Below are 17,692 nucleotides of genomic sequence, written 5' to 3'. Positions count from 1 at the left end.
GGTTTATGTAATTGTAGTGTAGACATTCATTTATTGTGATTAAATAAAATACGGCTCCTCACTCATCATAGAAAAGACATGAATGAAGTGAGTGGCTCAGTCCCTGCGGAGGTCTCCCAAGGTCAATGTCTTCTCCAATTATCTCTATTCAGGAAAAATTCTAATTGGGAAACCTAAATAAGTCCGAGGTCTAAAAGGCCCCCTGACCGCTGACTGTTTACTAAGCACAGGATCCTTAGGGATCGGCCCCCGAGGAGTCCCAGAATAATGCAGAGCTGCTAATCAGACACTTAATGAGGCAGAGCTGTGAGCGGGGACGGAGCACTGTCCAGAGGAAACAGCGGCCTCCCCGAAGGCTGGAAAGAGATGTCCAGCTTGTTAGGATAATTGTGAGGAGGATCCTCGGGGGAGGAGGGAGGCAGAGCAATGATGATAATTAGACCATCGTGTCCTGCAAGAGACGACCATTTATTGCTAATAAAAAATAGAATGAATGATTGAGATTCCAACATTCTGCATTTCATATGGAGATACAAATGTGACCCAAACCTTTATATTTTCATCTTCAATCTCAGATTTGAGAAAACTAAAGGAGATCTTCGATCTTCAATCTTCGATCTTCGATCTTCGATCTTCGATCTTCAATCTTCGATCTTCAATCTTTAAAACGACACTCCTCATAAAGTATGAAATAGTATAAGGAGGGACTTTCCCTAAAGCAGTTCCTATAATCGTATTAAAGAGAACCTGTCATAAATGTGGGCCGATTAGACCGAGCGTGTGATGGAGAATATACACCCAGAAGTCATTTGTAATAAAATTTTCTGAAGATTTCAGGAGATTTTGAGATAAAAAAAATGTATTATAGATTTTAAAAACGTAAAGAAATCATTATAGATTTTGTTCAATAAAACATTGTATCAGTTTCAGATCCTTGAGTGGGATGTAATCATTTGAAGCGTCCCTCACCCACAATATGGAGATAAGTTGGTGCCCAACAATGTTATGGAAATAGATCAAGTACATAAATTAGGGATCGGGACAAGTGCCAGACCAAGATTCCTACTGGGGTTCCTCCAGACGTTGCTAGGGGTTCCTCCAGAGGTTTCTAGAGGTTCCTCCAGAGGTTTGCTAAGGGGTTCCTCCAGAGGTTGCTAGAGGTTCCTCCAGAGGTTGCTAGGGGTTCCTCCAGAGGTTTCTAGAGGTTCCTCCAGAGGTTTGCTAAGGGGTTCCTCCAGAGGTTGCTAGAGGTTCCTCCAGAGGTTGCTAGCGGTTCCTCCAGAGGTTTCTAGGGGTTCCTCCAGACCTTGCTAGGGGTTCCTCCAGACGTTGCTAGGGGTTCCTCCATAGGTTTCTAGAGGTTCCTCCAGAGGTTGCTAGGGGTTCCTCCAGAGGTTTCTAGAGGTTCCTCCAGAGGTTTGCTAAGGGGTTCCTCCAGAGGTTGCTAGAGGTTCCTCCAGAGTTTGCTAGAGGTTCCTCCAGAGGTTGTTAGGGGTTCCTCCAGAGGTTGCTAGGGGTTCCTCCAGAGGTTGCTAAAGGTTCCTTCAGAGGTTGTTATGGGTCCCTCCAGAGGTTACTCGGGGTTCCTCCAGAGTAGGGATGAGCTTCGAATTCGAGTCGAACTCATGTTCGACTTGAACATTGCCTGTTCACCTGTTCAGCGAACAACGAACAATTAGGGGTGTTCGCTGCAAATTTGAAAAGCCGCGGAACACCTTGTTAAAGTCTATGGGAGAAATCTAAAGTGTTAATTTTAAAGGCTAATATGCAATTTATTGTCCTAAAAAGTGTTTGGGGCCCCGGGTCCTGCCCCAGGGGAGTGTTTGGGGACCCGGGTCCTGCCCCAGAGGACATGTATCAATGCAAAAAAAGTTTTAAAAACGGACGTTTTTTCGGAAGCAGTGAATTTAATAATGCTAAAAGTGAAACAATAAAAGTGAAATATTCCTTTAAATTTCGTACCTAGAGGGGGGTGTAAAGTCAGCATGTGAAATAGCGCATGTTTCCCGTACATAGAACTGTCCCTGCACAAAGTGTCATTTCTGAAAGAAAAAAAGGCATTTAAAACCGGACTTGCGGCTCTAATGAATTGTCGGCTCTGGCAATTACAGAGATGATTCATTCATAAAAAATAAAAAAATAAAAAGCTGGGGGTCCCCCCAAATTCCATTAACAGGCCCTTCAGGTCTGATATGGATATTGTGTGTATGGTATCTCACGCCAAAAATAAGTAGATAAATAAAACTAAGATAAAAAAGCTGCTACCCAAAAAAATTATCAAAAGATTATAACAGTGAAAATATGTGGGGGATGGGTGCGCTATCACTAATAATACATATTTGGATCTATAAAATAAACATATATATATCACTGAAACACCTTTCGATACTAGATGATCTAGTAAAAAAGACCAGTTAGACAATCACCCGATGTGAGTAAATGAGATGGCTCCTTACCAGATAAATGTGCCCCTTAGTTTGATACCAAAGAAGGGGACATTTAAAGCTTTTGACAGGATCACCTGTGCAGTTAAATGCGTCCTGGCAGTGACGGTTGTTGCAATCATGGATAGCCCGATAAATGCATGTAAAATAGAACGGTGCCAAACATAGTGTAATACGCTTATTTTGAAGTTAAAAAATATAAACAGAGGGAGCCAAGTGGCCGCCTACCATATGTGGTGCCTTGAACCCGGCACTGAGGCTTGGTCACGTTGGAACAAGTGTCGAAACCTGGGCGCTGTGTACCGCTCTCGTCTTTAGAGCGTGCGTTCCACCTCGGCGGTGATGAGAGCCAGCGTTGCAGGAAGTGACGAAAGTTGCGTGCGTGGTTGGATATTAAGGGGAACCCCGCCTTCAATTTAAAAAAAAAATGACGTGGGGTTCCCCCTCAAATATTCATACCAGACACTTCAGGTCTGGTGTGGATTTTAAGGGGAACTCCACCCCAAAAAAAAAAAATGGTGTGGAGTTCCCCCAAAAATCCACACCAGACCTTTATCCGAGCACGTTGACCTGGCCGGCCACAGAAAAGAGGGGGGACAAAGTGTGGTCCCCCTCTCCTGAACCGCACCAGGCCACATACCCTCAACATGGGGAGGATTGTCCCCATGTTGATGGGGACAAGGGCCTCATCCCCACAACCCTTGACCGGTGGTTGTGGGGGTCTGCGGGCGGGGGGCTTATCAGAATCTGGAAGACCCCTTTAACAAAGGGGACCCCCAGATCCTGACCCCCCCCCTGTGTGAATTGGTAATGGGGTACACTATACCCCTACCATTTCACGAAGGAAGTGTAAATAGTTAAAAAAAAACACACACACACAGTAGAAAAAAATCCTTTATTAATAAAAAAAAATAAAAATCCAGCGATGTGAATCCACTCTCGGCCCGGCCCCCCGCTCCAACGTTGTCTTCTATCCAGCGACGGATGATCTCTCCAGCGACGGGTGATCAGCGGTCCGGTCCAGCGATGAGAAAATCCATCGCGCTGGAGCTGTGACATTTCTTATATAGGGGAAGCGGCCACCCGTCACGTGACCCCGCCCCCTCTGACGCACCCTCGTAAGTCACTGGGAAAGACCGGGGGAATTTGGGGGGACCCCCAGCTTTTTTATTTTTATTTTTTATGAATGAATCATCTCTGTAATTGAAAGAGCTGACAATTCATTAGAGCCGCAAAGTCGGTTTTAAATGGCTTTTTTTTCTTTCAGAAATTACACTTTGTGCAGAGACAGTTCTATGTACGGGAAACATGCGCTATTTCACATGCTGACTTTACACCCCCCCTAGGTACGAAATTTAAAGGAATATTTCACTTTTATTGTTTCACTTTTAGCATTATTAAATTCACTGCTCCTGAAAAAACGGCCGTTTTTAAAACTTTTTTTTGCATTGATACATGTTTCCTGGGACAGGACCCGGGTCCCCAAACACTCCCCTGGGGCAGGACCCGGGTCCCCAAACACTCCCCTGGGGCAGGACCCGGGTCCCCAAACACTCCCCTGGGGCAGGACCCAGGTCCCCAAACACTTTTTAGGACAATAACTTGCATATTAGCCTTTAAAATTAGCACTTTAGATTTCAAACGTTCGAGTCCCATAGACTTTAACGGGGTTCTAAAGTTCACACGAACATTTGGTGTGTTCGCAAGTTCTGGTGCAAACCGAACAGGGGGGTGTTCGGCTCATCCTTACTCCAGAGGTTGCTAGGGGTTCCTCCAATTTCTGCCTTTCAGATAAGTTCCCTCTGAAACCATTCATCTTTTAGCTATCAGCAAAGGGGGGTAATTCTTCCCAATGGCAACCACTACCAAGAGTTGTAGATATAGCAACTTTTAGCCGGGATTTCCTGACCTCGGAAAGTTATTTCAAAGGTTCTTCAGTTGTACAAAGAATTGAGTAAGACTGTCCTAGATCATGTCCCCAGTCTCCAACATCTCCTAGATCATGTCCCCAGTCTCCAACATCTCCTAGATCATGTCCCCAGTCTCCAACATCTCCTAGATCATGTCCCCAGTCTCCAACATCTCCTAGATCATGTCCCCAGTCTCTAACATTTCCTAGATCATGTCCCCAGTCTCCAACAACTCCTAGATCATGTCCCCAGTCTCCAACATCTCCTAGATCATGTCCCCAGTCTCTAACATCTCCTAGATCATGTCCCCAGTCTCCAACAACTCCTAGATCATGTCCCCAGTCTCCAACATCTCCTAGATCATGTCCCCCGTCTCCAACATCTCCTAGATCATGTCCCCAGTCTCCAACAACTTCTAGATCATGTCCCCAGTCTCCAACATCTCCTAGATCATGTCCCCAGTCTCCAACATCTCCTAGATCATGTACCCAGTCTCCAACATCTCCTAGATCATGTCCCCAGTCTCCAACATCTCCTAGATCATGTCCCCAGTCTCTAACATTTCCTAGATCATGTCCCCAGTCTCCAACAACTCCTAGATCATGTCCCCAGTCTCCAACATCTCCTAGATTATGTCCCCCGTCTCCAACATCTCCTAGATCATGTCCCCAGTCTCCAACAACTCCTAGATCATGTCCCCAGTCTCCAACATCTCCTAGATCATGTCCCCCATCTCCAACATCTCCTAGATCATGTCCCCAGTCTCCAACAACTCCTAGATCATGTCCCCAGTCTCCAACAACTCCTAGATCATGTCCCCAATCTCCAACATATCCTAGATCATGTCCCCAGTCTCCAACAACTCCTAGATCATGTCCACAGTCTCCAACAACTCCTAGATCATGTCCCCAATCTCCAACATCTCCTAGATCATGTCCCCAATCTCCAACATCTCCTAGATCATGTCTCCAGTCTCCAACATCTCCTAGATCATGTCCCCAGTCTCCAACAACTCCTAGATCATGTCTCCAGTCTCCAACAACTCCTAGATCATGTCCCCAGTCTCCAACATCTCCTAGATCATGTCCCCAGTCTCCAACAACTCCTAGATCATGTCCCCAGTCTCCAACATCTCCTAGATCATGTCCCCAGTCTCCAACATCTCCTAGATCATGTCCCCAGTCTCCAACATCTCCTAGATCATGTCCCCAGTCTCCAACATCTCCTAGATCATGTCCCCAGTCTCCAACATCTCCTAGATCATGTCCCCAGTCTCTAACATTTCCTAGATCATGTCCCCAGTCTCCAACAACTCCTAGATCATGTCCCCAGTCTCCAACATCTCCTAGATCATGTCTCCAGTCTCCAACATCTCATAGATCATGTCCCCCGTCTCCAACATCTCCTAGATCATGTCCCCAGTCTCCAACAACTCCTAGATCATGTCCCCAGTCTCCAACATCTCCTAGATCATGTCCCCAGTCTCCAACATCTCCTAGATCATGTCCCCAGTCTCCAACAACTCCTAGATCATGTCCCCAGTCTCCAACAACTCCTAGATCATGTCCCCAGTCTCCAACTCCTAGATCATGTCCCCAATCTCCAACATATCCTAGATCATGTCCCCAGTCTCCAACAACTCCTAGATCATGTCCCCAGTCTCCAACATCTCCTAGATCATGTCCCCAGTCTCCAACAACTCCTAGATCATGTCCCCAGTCTCCAACATCTCCTAGATCATGTCCCCAGTCTCCAACATATCCTAGATCATGTCCCCAGTCTCCAACAACTCCTAGATCATGTCCCCAGTCTCCAACATCTCCTAGATCATGTCCCCCAGTCTCCAACATCTCCTAGATCATGTCCCCAGTCTCCAACATCTCCTAGATCATTTCCCCAGTCTCCAACATCTCCTAGATCATGTCCCCAGTCTCCAACATCTCCTAGATCATGTCCCCAGTCTCCAACAACTCCTAGATCATGTCCCCAGTCACCAACATCTCCTAGATCATGTCCCCAGTCTCCAACAACTCCTAGATCATGTCCCCAGTCTCCAACATCTCCTAGATCATGTCCCCAGTCTCCAACATCTCCTGGATCATGTCCCCAGTCTCCAACATCTCCTAGATCATGTCCACAGTCTCCAACAACTCCTAGATCATGTCCCCAGTCTCCAACATCTCCTAGATCATGTCCCCAGTCTCCAACAACTCCTAGATCATGTCCCCAATCTCCAACATCTCCTAGATCATGTCCCCAATCTCCAACATATCCTAGATCATGTCCCCAGTCTCCAACAACTCCTAGATCATGTCCCCAGTCTCCAACATCTCCTAGATCATGTCCCCCAGTCTCCAACATCTCCTAGATCATGTCCCCAGTCTCCAACATCTCCTAGATCATTTCCCCAGTCTCCAACATCTCCTAGATCATGTCCCCAGTCTCCAACATCTCCTAGATCATGTCCCCAGTCTCCAACAACTCCTAGATCATGTCCCCAGTCACCAACATCTCCTAGATCATGTCCCCAGTCTCCAACAACTCCTAGATCATGTCCCCAGTCTCCAACATCTCCTAGATCATGTCCCCAGTCTCCAACAACTCCTAGATCATGTCCCCAGTCTCCAACATCTCCTAGATCATGTCCCCAGTCTCCAACATCTCCTGGATCATGTCCCCAGTCTCCAACATCTCCTAGATCATGTCCACAGTCTCCAACATCTCCTAGATCATGTCCCCAGTCTCCAACATCTCCTAGATCATGTCCCCAGTCTCCAACAACTCCTAGATCATGTCCCCAGTCTCCAACAACTCCTAGATCATGTCCCCAGTCTCCAACAACTCCTAGATCATGTCCCCAGTCTCCATCATCTCCTAGATCATGTCCCCAATCTCCAACATCTCCTAGATCATGTCTCCAGTCTCCAACATCTCCTAGATCATGTCCCCAGTCTCCAACAACTCCTAGATCATGTCTCCAGTCTCCAACAACTCCTAGATCATGTCCCCAGTCTCCAACATCTCCTAGATCATGTCCCCAGTCTCCAACAACTCCTAGATCATGTCTCCAGTCTCCAACTCCTAGATCATGTCCCCAGTCTCCAACATCTCATAGATCATGTCCCCAGTCTCCAACATCTCCTAGATCATGTCTCCAGTCTCCAACAACTCCTAGATCATGTCCCCAGTCTCCAACATCTCCTAGATCATGTCCCCAGTCTCCCAAAAACCCTATATCATGCCCACAGTAGGGATGAGCCAAACACCCCCCAGTTCGGTTTGCAGCAGAACATGTGAACAGGCAAAAAAAATATATTGAACACGCAAACACTTTTAAAGTCTATGGGACACGAACATAAAAAATCATAAAAAGTGTTTGGGGACCCGGGTCCTACCCCCAGGGTGAGTGTTTGGGGACCCGGGTCCTACCCCCAGGGTGAGTGTTTGGGGACCCGGGTCCTGCCCCATGGGAGTGTTTGGGGACCCGGACATTGGTGTCAGTGGGAGGAATAGTGTCCCATCATTGGTGTCAGTAGGATAAATAGTGCCCCATGATTGGTGTCAATGGAAGGAATAGTGCCAGTGTCAGTAGAGCAGAGGCGGCTCTTTAATTGGGCAAATTAGGCGGTCGCCTAAGGCCTTGCACTCACAGAGGCCTCACGGCCCCCTAATGTGCCTCTGCTCAATCACTGTGTGCTAGATCCATGCAACTTTCTGCAGTAATTTTTATTTGCTTGATTTTTTTTGTGTGGGGCCCCCGTGTCTAAGGACTCAGACAGCCTGGAGCCGCCTCTGAGCAGAGGACCCCTATTTCTATTATTTAGCGCTGGTACATACCCCCCCCACCCACACCCAGGGTGCTCTTGTACCCCTTTTTTTGGTGCACTATAATGAGAACTAGCCTTGTGGTTTTCGGCATAGGGCCGTTTTTTAGAGTGATGAAGCTCTGTGGGTTTCTTGGCATGAACCGGATCTTGGTAGACGGATATTTTACACCCGCGGGTCGGTCCAGCTCAGATCTCACGGATCAGGATAATTGGTGTATTTATAATTCATGTCTAAGAAAAATGTGATGGATATTGATGAAGGTTCCCTTTCCCTCCGGGGACCTCCTGAGTGACAGCAATTAGTGGCAATCCCACCGAGATTCCGGAGAGGATAAAACCTCGGAGCGGCCCGTGCCATCCATCTCTATCACCGGCTGTCATAGGAAGAGCTCAACACGAGACGGAATCATGGCTGAGAGACAGGTAGGTGTTTCCATCCCAGAGAGACGGGACTCACAGTGCTGAGAGGGTTCTCATTACATTCAGGAGTGAGCCTTAGAGGCGTGGCTAAAATGGAAAGTTATTAGAGAGTATCATATTCAGCACTAAATTTACAAAGAAATTGTATTTATTCCAGACACTTTTATGGCAACAGAGCTGAGATATTTGTAGACAAATTTCCTTGTAGACTGTGCAGAATGTTGTTGTTGGGCCAAGGTGTAGAGGAACTAAGGTTGGGCCAAGGTATAAAAGACTTGTAGGTAGATTCACGTACGGCGGCTTAACTTTGTGCGGGCGTAGCGTATATTATTTATGTTACGCCGCCGTAAGTTAGAGAGGCAAGTGCAGTATTCACAAAGCACTTGCTCCTTAAGTTACGGCGGCGTAGCATAAATTGGCCGGCGTAAGCACGCCTAATTCAAATGTGGAAGAGGTGGGCGTGTTTTATGGAAATTATTTGTGACCTTACGTAAATGACGCTTCGAACGAACGGCGCATGCGCTGCCCCTGGACGTATCCCAGTGCACATGCTCCAAATCACGTCGCAAAAAGTCAATGCTTTCAACGTGAACTTAACTTACGCCCAGCCCCATTCACGGACGACTTACGCAAACGACGTAAAACGTGACAAATTTGACGGCTGTCCGACGTCCATACTTAACATTGGCTGCGCCATCTTTTTGGTGGTTTATCTTTACGCCTGAAAATGCCTTACGTAAACAGCGTATCTGTACTGCGACGCCCGGGTGTACGTTCATGAATAGGCGTATCTCGCTGATTTACATATTCTAGGCGTAAATCAGCGTACACGCCCCTAGCGGCCAGCATAAATAGACAGCTAAGATACGACGGCGTAGGAGACTTACGATGGTCGTATCTTAGCAATATTTAAGCGTATATCAGTTTGAGAATACACTTAATGTTAGGACGGCGCGGATTCAGAGTTACGACGGCGTATCTACTGATACGCCGTCGTAACTGTACCTGAATCCGGCTATTAAAGCTGAGATAAGGTGTGTAGAGAACCTTAGGTTGGTCCTAGATGTAGAGGAACTAAGGTTGGGCCTAGTTGTTCAGGACCTAAGTTTGGGCCAAGGTGTAGAGAAGATTATGACTAAGCGAATTCTGATTTGTGAAACGCGTTAATCTGTGCCCATCTGCTAGTCTGTGTTGATGTGTAAGATGTCATTGCTCATCGTTTGATGGATTTTCATCTCCAATAAAGTCAACCATTAGCTTCATACCTTTGAGTGCGGACAATTTCTTCTATGCCAATAGCTCCTTATCCAGACTGGGGACTGGACTCGCACCCGAAGGTTGGAAAAAAAGATTGTGCTCACCTGGAGCGGCTTTGCTCTTTCTTCCAATCTTAGCTCCTGAACACCTTGGTCCACCCTTAGGTCCTGTACACCTTGGTCCAACCTTAGGTCCTGTACACCTTTGTCCAACCTTAGGTCCTTTACACCTTGGCCCACCCTTAGGTCCTTTACACCTTGGCCCAACCTTAGGTCCTTTACACCTTGGCCCACCCTTAGGTCCTTTACACCTTGGCCCACCCTTAGGTCCTTTACACCTTGGCCCACCCTTAGGTCCTTTACACTTTGGCCCAACCTTAGGTCCTTTACGCCTTGGCCCACCCTTAGGTCCTTTACACCTTGGCCCACCCTTAGGTCCTTTACACCTTGGTCCTTAGGTCCTTTACACCTTGGCCCACCCTTAGGTCCTTTACATCTTGGTCCAACCTTAGGTCCTTTACACCTTTGTCCAATCTTAGGTCCAGTACACCTTGGTCCAACCTTAGGTCCTTTACACCTTTGTCCAACCTTAGGTCCAGTACACCTTGGTCCAACCTTAGCTCCTGTACACCTGTGTCCAACCTTAGGTCCAGTACACCTTGGTCCAACCTTAGGTTCTTTACACCTTGGCCCAACCTTAGGCCTTAGGCGACGGTTCAGCCTTAGGCCTTGCATACCTTTTTCCAACCTTAGGTCTTTTACAGCTTGGCCCAACCTTAGGCCTTAGGCGACGGTTCAGCCTTAGGCCTTGCATACCTTTTTACAACCTTAGGTCCTTTACACCTTGGCCCACCCTTAGGTCCTTTACATCTTGGTCCAACCTTAGGTCCTGTACACCTTTGTCCAACCTTAGGTCGTTTACACCTTGGCCCACCCTTAGGTCCTTTACACCTTGGCCCAACCTTAGGTCCTTTACACCTTGGCCCACCCTTAGGTCCTTTACACCTTGGCCCACCCTTAGGTCCTTTACACCTTGGCCCACCCTTAGGTCCTTTACACCTTGGCCCAACCTTAGGTCCTTTACACCTTGGCCCACCCTTAGGTCCTTTACACCTTGGCCCACCCTTAGGTCCTTTACACCTTGGTCCTTAGGTCCTTTACACCTTGGCCCACCCTTAGGTCCTTTACATCTTGGTCCAACCTTAGGTCCTTTACACCTTTGTCCAATCTTAGGTCCAGTACACCTTGGTCCAACCTTAGGTCCTTTACACCTTTGTCCAACCTTAGGTCCAGTACACCTTGGTCCAACCTTAGCTCCTGTACACCTGTGTCCAACCTTAGGTCCAGTACACCTTGGTCCAACCTTAGGTTCTTTACACCTTGGCCCAACCTTAGGCCTTAGGCGACGGTTCAGCCTTAGGCCTTGCATACCTTTTTCCAACCTTAGGTCTTTTACAGCTTGGCCCAACCTTAGGCCTTAGGCGACGGTTCAGCCTTAGGCCTTGCATACCTTTTTACAACCTTAGCTCCTGAACACCTTGGCCAAATCTTAGGTCTTTTAAGCATTGGCCCAACCCTAGGTTTTTTACACCTTGACACAACCTTAGCTCCTGTACACCTTTGTCCAACCTTAGGTCCTTTACACCTTGGCCCAACCTTAGCTCCATTACACCTTTGTCCAACCTAATGTCCTTTACACCTTGGTCCAACCTTAGGTTCTTTAAACCTTGGCCTTAGACGATGGTTCAGCCTTAGACCTTACATACCTTTGTCCAACCTTAGGGCCTGTACACGTTGGCCAAACCTTAGCTTCTGAACACCTTGGCTAAACCTTAGGTCCTTTACACATTGACCCAACTTTAGGTCCTTTACACCTTGGCCCAGTCTTAGGCTTTGTACACCTTGGCCCAGCCTTAGGTCCTGTACACCTTGGTCCAAATTTAGGTCCTGTGTACTGTGGAACAACATTAGACACAATCTACAAGGAAATTTGTTTTCTTAGCTCTAATGCTATAAAAGCGGTTGGAATGGTTTGTAAATTTGAGCTGATTATGATACTCTCTAATCTAATGCTTTTATAATATTATTTATATAATATATCGTTTATAGATTTTTGGAATATACAGGATGCACATTTGGGTTTGATTGATAGACCTTGGAATGAAGTGGCCTGCTGAGGGGTCCAGAACAGTGGCGGCTAGTGCTCAAAATTTTTGGGGGGCGCAAACGTAAAAAAAGAAAAAAGAAAAAAATTGCAGCCTCACTGTGCCCATCAAACGCAGACACTGTGCCATCCATTATCACCACTGTGCCATGCCATCAAATGTAGTCACTATGCCATCAATTCGCACCACTGTGCCATGCCATCAAACGCAGCCGCTGTGCCATGCCATCAAACGCAGTCACTGTGCCATCAATTTGCACCACTGTGCCATGCCATCAAACGCAGTCACTGTGCCATGCCATCAAATGCAGCCGCTGTGCCATGCCATCAAACGCAGTCACTGTGCCATGCATTCAAACGCAGTCACTGTGCCATGCCATCAAACGCAGTCACCGTGCCATGCCATCAAACACAGCTGCTGTGCCATGCCATCAAACACAGTCACTGTGCCATGCCATCAAACGAAGTCACTGTGCCATGCCATCAAACGCAGTCACTGTGCCATGCCATCAAACGCAGTCACCGTGCCATGCCATCAAACACAGCTGCTGTGCCATGCCATCAAACACAGTCACTGTGCTATGCCATCAAACGCAGTCACTGTGCCATTCCATCAAACGCAGTCACTGTGCCATGCCATCAAACACAGCCACTGTGCCATCAATTGTCAACACTGTGCCATGCCATCAAATGCAGCCACTGTGCCCCTCAATTGTCGCCACTATGCCAATTGTCACCACTGTGCCCTTTAATTGTCACTACTGTGTCCATTGTTGCCACTGTGCATGTCACTGTGCCCTTTAATTGTTGCCACTGTGCCCATTGTCACGACTGTGCCCATTGATGCCACTGAGCCCTTTTGTCACCTCTGTGCCCATTGTCGCCACTGTGCCCTGTAAAATGCACTTACCCTAATCCTTCGACGTCCCTCGAATGTCTTCTTCTCCCGCCTTGGTGACGCTTCAGCCAATCAGGTTACCGATAACCAGAATAGGCGAATCTGATTGGCTGAGACGGCCATCAGTCTTATCCAAGGAACGCACCCCCCGTACATTCCGAGGATAAGACATCCGGGAGGACGAGGGCTGTTCACGGAAAGCCTATCAGAGCCGCTGACTCTGATAGGCACTTCCGCACAGCCAACCAGCTGCCGTTATTCAGGTGGTTGTCACTCAATGTCCGGCCACCTCGAATAAGACCAGCGGCAGCTGGCTACAATAACATAGATTCATGGCGGTGCGGAGCCAGAGGGGGCCTCTATGGACGGACCGCCGCTGGTCCAGAATGATTTCTTTATCGGATCGCCTCCATGCTGGCAGATTGTCAAATGGTCCACTTTGTGAGACGAAGGAAACGGAGTCTTGAAGAAGAAATTGTTATTTCTGTGAAGTTTACATCCAGCCAAAGCCAGCCCAGAACCCCTTGTCAGGGTTTTACTGCAATCCATGGCTAAATTCTTAACCACGGACAAACCACTGAAATGACCACCACATCCCTAAATCGAATAGATATAGGAATAGTTGTGGGATGTACTAATAAATTGATCCAAGGAAGTATATTAGAAATCTACATTTAATTTAAACAATGATTAAAAAGTTGTCTAGAAACAATTCCAGGTCAAGTACATAAAGTAAAATCCTTATGGATACAGCAGATTTAATGGAGTTCCCAACATGTTTCGCCCTCAATCTGGGCTTCCTCAGGGGAAGCTGTCCACTTGGAGCACAAGCCTTATGTGCATATTCAACTCGAATGTATCCCCACTCAACCCAGGATTTTAGACAAGCCAAGGATGGCAGGTGACAGGTCAAGGATGGCAGGTGACCATAGGAGGCATTTAGGGAACAGAAAAAGTGGTTTTCCAAAAAGCAGAACACTCAGGGATATAAAGTTTCCAAGACAGGACATTTGCATATGGAGCTGATGTCCTGCAATAACAGGCGTGTCCCTATGGTTCCATCAGGAACACATTGGTTATTGCAGGACATCAGCTCCATATTCAAATGTCCTGTCTTGGAAACTTTATATCCCTGAGTGTTCTGCTTTTTGGAAAACCACTTTTTCTGGTCCCTAAATGCCTCCTATGGTCACCCACCGTCCTTGGCTTGCTGTGGTGGTTCTAGATTCTTTTAATCGTCATTGATTGTAGTGTACACATTGGTCTCCAACCCAGGGGTGGGTAGGGATACCTAAGAGTTGAATATGCACATAAGGCTTGTTGATACACTAAAGGGGCTGGAACCGGAGTCAGGCCTAACCATGTGCTAGCTGTACCATGTTGTGGAAATTTAAAGATGTACCGTATTTATCGGCGTATAACGCACACTTTTTTCCCCCTAAAATCAGGGGGAAATCGTGGGTGCACGTTATACGCTGATCCTGTCTTTGTCGGCTGTCTCAGAGCGCCACCGACAAAGACCGAGCCGAGTGTACTGGGAACTCGGCTAGGCTCGGCCATGCTCGGCTCCACTCGCAGCCACTCGAGAGGAGCCGAGAGAAGCCGAATACACCGGAAATCCGGCTCTGCACAGCTCGACCAAGGCGCCAAACTCAAACAGACGGACGCCGGACAAGGCCGCCAATGGACGATGGGCAAGACAGCAGACGGACACTGACAATGCTGGACGGACCCCGCGCAAGGCCGCAGACGGACGCCGGACAAGGCCGCTGAGGGACGCCGGGCAAGACATCCAAAATGTACGTTTTTTCCTTAAACTTCCCTTATAAACTCAGGGTGCGCATTATACGCCGGCGCGCGCTATACCCCGATAAATACGGTATTTAATATGTATTGTCATAATGACTGAGGCAGTCTGAGACTGGTTGAATCTCGTCTGGTACTAGAAAATATCTTGAGGTTGGAATGTGATGTTTGCTTCGTGGGGATATGTCCGCCGACGAGGGGCCCTCTGTGCATTTAGCACGGACGATCGATGAGGAGGGGATGCGCTCACTCCGCAAGGACATTAGTGGTTATAGGCAGATGTGCGCTCTTATCTCAGCTGTGTCTAATCAGCATGGGTTGGGATTCGTAGCGCACGCCTGTAGATAGCCTCCATTCCACCTACAATAATGGTATAATCTGGATATGCATTATTCTATGGAATGGAGCAGATTAGGGATTCTATCAGCGATAATCTGAGAGCTTGTGATCGTTTTTGGAGTCAGGGAAGGCATACATACATTCCCTGCCCAGACACGCCCATAAGACTTTAGTCAGCATTGTATGTATTCTATTCATTGTATTGTATTCATTGTACAGGACAATCCTGTTGGAGGGATGCCTTTATATGGTGCTTGCTATGTGGAGAGGACATCCTGTGATGACCACTTCAATGGGGGAGGTGATTAACTGGTGGAGTGATCACTTCCTGTTTGTGAGATTAAAGGAGCCGTGAAAAGCTTGAAAAAGCAATGATGGCTGTGATGGCGAACTGAGAACAAGCTGGTGTCATGGTTTGTTATCCTTTGTTAAAGGAGTCTTCCAGATTCTCAAGGCCTCCATGCTTGCAGACCCCCAAAACCACCTTATCGTCATCAATATCCCCCCACTATATTAGGTGTGTACAGCCTGGTATGATTCGGGAGGGGGCGGGGGGCACATACTCATCTACATTCTTTCCTTGCCAGCCAGAATGTGTGCACGGATAAGGGTCTTGTATGGATTTTTGGGGGGGACCTCATACTTTTTTTTTCTTGTTTTGTTGCATTGTGTCCCCTTTGAAACTTAATACCAAACCCAAAGGATCTGTTATGGGATTTAAGGGGTGGGCCATGCCATTGATTTTTGCTCCTTTCAATGTGGAGTCCCTCTTGACATCCATAGCAAACCCTTATCAAAGGAATGTATCCAGATTTCGGTTTGAGGCACGTTTCGATGTTTTCTGAACCTGGTTCAAACCAAAGCCAGATACATTTATCTTATCCCTATTGGGGAATTTATCCATGGGAGGTTGGAATTAGACACTGGTATGTGATTGGCAGAGAACATGACAAACTGTCATGAGCCAGTTGGGGCGGTTGGGGGGGAATCTAGTCTCACTCAGACTTATTAACCATTAATTAGCTAAAAAATGTTTAATTTATACATTTCATTTCATATCTCTGTATTTCTGTTTCCTTCAGACACAGTTCTTGATTTGAAGACTTTGTTTTTTCCACCATGGAAGGAGTGACCACAAATGAGACCATCACTTCCCACACAGAGTTTGTCCTCTTTGGGTTTCCCGGCTTTATAAAAAACAGGAAATTGTTAATAATTCCATTTACTGTAATATATATAATAATCATGGTGGCTAACCTCTTCGTCATCCATCGGATCTTTGTTATACCGAGTCTCCACTCCCCCATGTACTTCCTTATATCCCTTCTTTTGACCATTAATGTTACTTACACGGCCTCCATCCTGCCGAAATTTCTGGTTGGTTTGACATTTGATTGGAACCAGATAACTCTGGCTGGCTGCCTCATTCAGATTTTTTACATTTCCTTCATGTCTCTTTTTGAGTCTGGCGTTATGCTGTCAATGGCCCTGGACAGGTTCATAGCCGTCTGTAGACCATTAAGATACAACGATATCATGACCTCAAGTTTTCTGGTCCAGTTGTCTGTCGCTGGGATCGCGAGGAGTACCCTCTTTATTTCTCCAATGGTTATACTGACCGCTAGCGTCCGCTTCTGTAGGTCCAACATCATTCTGAATTTCGTCTGTGAGAACGCGGGGCTTCTAAGTCTTGCCTGTGGAGATACCTCCAAACCGCAAGCTGTGGGCCTCATGGTCCGAATCCTGGTCACGGTGACTGACGTCAGCCTTATTCTACTGTCTTACTCCTGCATTCTTTACACAGCCTTGAAGATCGCTGTTGGGAAAGCTCGTCGTAAAGCCTTGAACACGTGTGGTGCCCACCTTACGGTGGCCATGATTATTTACCTTACTGCACTAATATCATCTGTTATACCGAGAGTCCAGACACACATGACACCTGATGTTCAGAACATCATTAGTGCCATCTACCACATGACCCCAGTTTCTCTAAATGCCTTTGTCTATGGATTGGGGGTGAAAGAAATCAGAAGAAGCTTCACCAAATCCCGGAAGAACAAGACTATGTCCCGCTAACCGATGGTGAGACAATCATCTGGACTCTGCATTGGAATCAGGGCAGCCATCAGAAATTTTGGGGCCCCACTCACTGGCTGCCCCACCATATTTGCCCACTGGCCATCCCACTAAGGCCCATACCATGTGCTCCTCCTTCTCCATCCCATGTCCTCCTCGTCCTCCTGTAATTCCATCCCCTCCATCCCATGTAATCCTACTCCAGTTCCATCCCTTTCTTCCCACATCCTCCTTCTGTCCCATCTCCTCCATCCCTTTCCTCCCACTGTCCCATCACATCCATCCCATGTCCTCATCCATCCCATGTCCTCCTCCTCCTCCTGTAATCCCATCTCCTCCATCCCTTTCCTCCCACTGTCCCATCTCATCCATCCCATGCCCTCCTCCTCCTGTCCCATCTCTTCCTACCACAGGAGGGGGGAAGTGGGACAGGTGGGGGGCAGTGTGTTATCAGGGGGGCAGGAGGGTGAAGTGACACAAGAGAAGCGCACATGACAGGAGAGGGACAGATGGATAAAAGGGGGAGCGGGATGGGTGGGGACAGCCTGATTT

General features: G+C 47.4%; 1 protein-coding gene across 1 annotated transcript; it reads left to right on the top strand.

The window, feature by feature from the left end:
* Nucleotides 1-16,183: 16,183 nt before the first annotated feature.
* Nucleotides 16,184-17,140, top strand: LOC120928751 (olfactory receptor 52K2-like). Its single transcript, XM_040339740.1, has one exon. The coding sequence runs from the start codon at nucleotides 16,184-16,186 to the stop codon at nucleotides 17,138-17,140; it is 957 nt and encodes a 318-aa protein (XP_040195674.1).
* The last annotated feature ends 552 nt before the right edge of the window (nucleotides 17,141-17,692 follow it).

This window comes from Rana temporaria, chromosome 2 (genome assembly GCF_905171775.1).
Source record: "Rana temporaria chromosome 2, aRanTem1.1, whole genome shotgun sequence".
NCBI lineage: Eukaryota > Metazoa > Chordata > Amphibia > Anura > Ranidae > Rana > Rana temporaria.
The sequence above is the reverse complement of the archived record's forward strand: the minus strand, read 5'-3'. Positions and strand labels throughout refer to the sequence as shown.